This window comes from Echinops telfairi, unplaced genomic scaffold (assembly GCF_000313985.2).
Source record: "Echinops telfairi isolate 266 unplaced genomic scaffold, ASM31398v2 ScPeMD7_7459;HRSCAF=8497, whole genome shotgun sequence".
In the NCBI taxonomy this organism is placed as follows: domain Eukaryota; kingdom Metazoa; phylum Chordata; class Mammalia; order Afrosoricida; family Tenrecidae; genus Echinops; species Echinops telfairi.
The window spans coordinates 116,578-120,252 of record NW_022111359.1 but is presented as its reverse complement, the minus strand read 5'-3'; the positions used below and the strand labels follow the sequence as shown (position 1 = coordinate 120,252).

Below are 3,675 nucleotides of genomic sequence, written 5' to 3'. Positions count from 1 at the left end.
CAGAGGGCAGTGGCATCCTATGAGTGCTAGGCACTGGGGAGGGAGCCGGGAACCTTGCTCAGCAGGGATGAGTGTGGGCACAGGCCTGTGTGTGTGTGGGGGGGGGTACTGATCATGTGTGTCTGTGGTGGGAAGACCTTAACGGGTCCCCTGGGCCAGAGGAACTGCCAGCTCAGGCTGCCTGGAGCTGCAGTGTTGGCCAGGAAGACAGACATGTGGGTAACAGAGCACAGGGCAGGGTTCTAGGAAGGTGGGGTTGCCTCCCCTCACCATGGCCCTTCCCATGTCCCTGCAGGTGGGCTACAGGCCGTGGCTGAGCTCTTACAGGTGGACTTTGAGATGCACAAGATGACCCGGGACCCCCTGAACCTTGCCCTGCGTCGCTATGCCGGCATGACTCTAACCAACCTCACCTTCGGGGATGTGGCCAATAAGGTGCCCGGCTGAGGGCCTGGGGGGCCCCAGAGCCGTCCGACCCTCAACCCCGCCTCAGAATAGCCCAGTAGACTGAGGCTCCCAGGGGCAGCGGGACACGTCCCCCAGGTCCCTTTCGAGAGGCTGCTATTTCCTGGCTGTGAGACACTCTGGCCCCACCTGAGGGTGGGGGAGGAGCTGGGGCCCAGGGGTCTCCACAGGTGCCTCTTCCCCCACCGCAGAGGTTATGATCCTGTGTTCCTCCCCAGGCCACCCTGTGCGCCAACAGGGGCTGCATGGAGGCCATTGTGGCCCAGCTGGGCTCAGACAGCGAGGAGCTCCACCAGGTGCGGGCAAGGACCCTCAAGCCTGCAGTACCCATGGGGGGGGGTGGGCGGGCAGGGTGGGGTGAGGGTCGCCACCTCCTCCTGCAAGGTGAAGCCGGGGTCTCTGGCCCACGGCTCACGGGGGCAGCCAGCCCGTGCCCAGGTCTCTAGCCCCTTGGTCTCACCCCATCCACCCTGTGTTCCACCACTGCCCCTCTGCCTCATTCTGGCCACCTGCCCCGCGGCCCCAGGTGGTGTCCAGCATCCTGCGAAACCTGTCCTGGCGTGCTGACATCAACAGCAAGAAGGTGCTGAGGGAGGTTGGCAGTATGACTGCCCTGATGCAGTGTGTCCTCAGGGCCTCTAAGGTGGGTCAGGGGAGGGGGCCGGGTGTGCAGAGGGTGGATTGGGGCAGGAGCAGATGGGGCAGAGTATGTGAGGGTGGGGTGCCTCAGGGGGCAAGGTGCTTGGAGGGGCAGGGCAGGTGCATGGAGGACCTGCTTGGTGCATGGAGGGCGGGGCACAGAGGGTTGCTGGTGTGGGGAATGCAGGGGTTGGTGCTGCAGAGGGGGACAGGGTCCCGGGGACTCACTGCAAGCGTGGGAACACGGCTGCCACTACAGCTGTTTAGTTCTGTCAACAGGCAAGGACAAGCCAGCAATGGGTGGTGAGTTCTCCATCTCCAGCAGAAATCAAGCCCAACAACCCATTGCTGAGACAGTGCTGAGATGGCCGGTTCTTTACTTTCTTTTGGGCGCATGCGCCCCCTAGGAGTCCACCCTGAAGAGTGTGCTCAGCGCCCTGTGGAACCTGTCAGCACATAGTACAGAGAACAAGGCGGCCATCTGCCAGGTGCATGGTGCCCTGGGCTTCCTAGTCAGTACGCTGACCTACAAGTGTCGGAGCAACGCGCTGGCCATCATCGAGAGCGGCGGCGGGATCCTGCGCAACGTGTCTAGCCTCATCGCCACCCGCGAGGACTACAGGTTAGCGGGAGGGGCGCCAGGGGTGGGGCGTGCTTGCTGGAACTGTGGGCCGGAGGCCATGGTCACGAAGGAGACAGGTGATGGGCCGGCGCATCAGGCTGTATTCTCTTCCCGTAGACTCAAAAAGCCTGAACTCACTGCCAAGGGGTCGGTTCTGACTCCTAGTGCCCCTTTGGGGCAGGGTAGAACTACCCCTGTGGGTTTCTGAGGCTATAATTCACTGCGGGAATAGAAAACCCCATTTTTTTCCCCTCGGAGCAGCTGGTGGTTTCAAACTGCTCACCTTGAGGTTACCAGCCCAACTCGTAGCCCCTCTGCCACCGCCCTTCTCTTTATGTAAGTATGTCCCACATGTGGCATGGGAGTCACTTCTCTATTAAGTTAAGAGCTCATGGATTTAAAAACACATATTACTGAAAGATAAAACTTATTTCAGTAGACTTATTGTAAAAATTACTTTTAGTTGTATTTATTAGTGTATAATATTTGTTAAACAACAATATTAAAAGCAATATTTATTGAACCAAGCAAAGTTTATATTAACAAAAATAGAAGTTAATTAGCTAACCAGTAAAGATTGTTAAAACAAAAAATTTACTTCTTTTCAATCCTTACACAAGGGGGCTTCAAAAAAGTTCACAAACAAATTATATTTTACTTCATTTTTTCACACCTTCTTTGAAGCCCCTTGTATGTGTTTCGTGAAATAGAAGTCACTCTTGTGCTAATACAGCACTTAGTCAGCAGGAGTGCTACCAGCCCAACTCAAATCCAAACCCACTGTGACGCCCCAGGCTGCCTGAGAAGGTATGTCTTTTATTTTTAATTCTTACTTTTTAGTGTGAAGCACCTGAAGGGTTACAGAGCAGGCCACTGATTTTAAACGTAGAAAATGCATACGCATTTCATGCCAACTCACCCGTTGCTGCCCTCCATGCACACCCCTTGCCCCACTTGCTCCCACGCATGTCCTCTCCCGTCCCTTCACCTCGCCTCTGAACTTGTCAAAAGCCTAAGTGCTGTCGTTTTGGTCACAACGGGTCGCCGATTCTAACACCAAGGGGAGTTCTGGTCCGGACCTGAAGGGTGAAGACCAGCCCTTCCCAGCAGCAGCAACAGCCTCATCCTTCTCTCACTCAGCGGCTGGTGGGATTGAGCCGCCAACCTTGTAGTTCGTTGCCCAACACCTAACCCACAGTGCCACCAAGTTCCTTAAATAGTATTGCTAATAAATGGATCATATTTATTATTCAGGAAAAGAAATAAAACTTCCTTACTTTTACTACTTACAATGCTAAAATTGTTTATTAAAATAAACAAAACTATTAAAATATATATCACTTTTAAATGAGAGTATAGTGTATGCTACTTCAATTCACTTACTTTAGTACTTTCATAGGCTACACTTATATTTATTAAAATAAAATGTGCATTGCATATTAATGAGTATTTATAACACCAATTTTTATATAAAGTAAATTTACTGTTTTAGTATGTATATTATAAGCTTACTTATTTATATCAATAATATTTGTTGAGATAATGTTCATTCAACAATGCAACTCAACTCACTGCCACCGAGCCAATGCTGACTTGCAGCCACCTCACAGCATGGGACAGGGTAGACCTGCCCCTGGGGATTTCTGACACTGTAACTGTTCACAGGAGCAGCAGGCCCCTTCTTTCTCCACCGATGGTTTGGGATTGCTGACCTTGCGGTTAGTAGTCCAGTGCGTAACTGCTATGCCACAGTGCTCATTAGGCAATATTAATAAAACAGTACTTGTGAACATTAAAAAATGCCTATTCTTAGCTCTTGCTCTAAAATATTGTTTTCTAACACAATTTGTTTTTTTTAATAATTGTTTTATTAGGGGCTCATACAACTCTTATCACAATCCATACATACAGCAATTGTGTAAAGCACATTTGTAAATTCATTGCCCTCA

The 3,675-nt window shown here is 51.3% G+C and overlaps 1 protein-coding gene across 6 annotated transcripts in view; it reads left to right on the top strand.

The window, feature by feature from the left end:
• The window catches only part of APC2 (APC regulator of WNT signaling pathway 2), a 24,797-nt gene that overhangs the window by 10,011 nt on the left and 11,111 nt on the right, over window positions 1-3,675 (top strand). For all 6 annotated transcript variants that reach the window (XM_045300107.1, XM_045300106.1, XM_030888323.2 and 3 more), the window contains 4 exons: window positions 296-435; window positions 684-761; window positions 992-1,108; window positions 1,512-1,726. In XM_045300107.1, coding sequence (XP_045156042.1) covers window positions 296-435; window positions 684-761; window positions 992-1,108; window positions 1,512-1,726 — 550 coding nt within the window. The remainder of the gene's footprint in view (window positions 1-295; window positions 436-683; window positions 762-991; window positions 1,109-1,511; window positions 1,727-3,675) is intronic.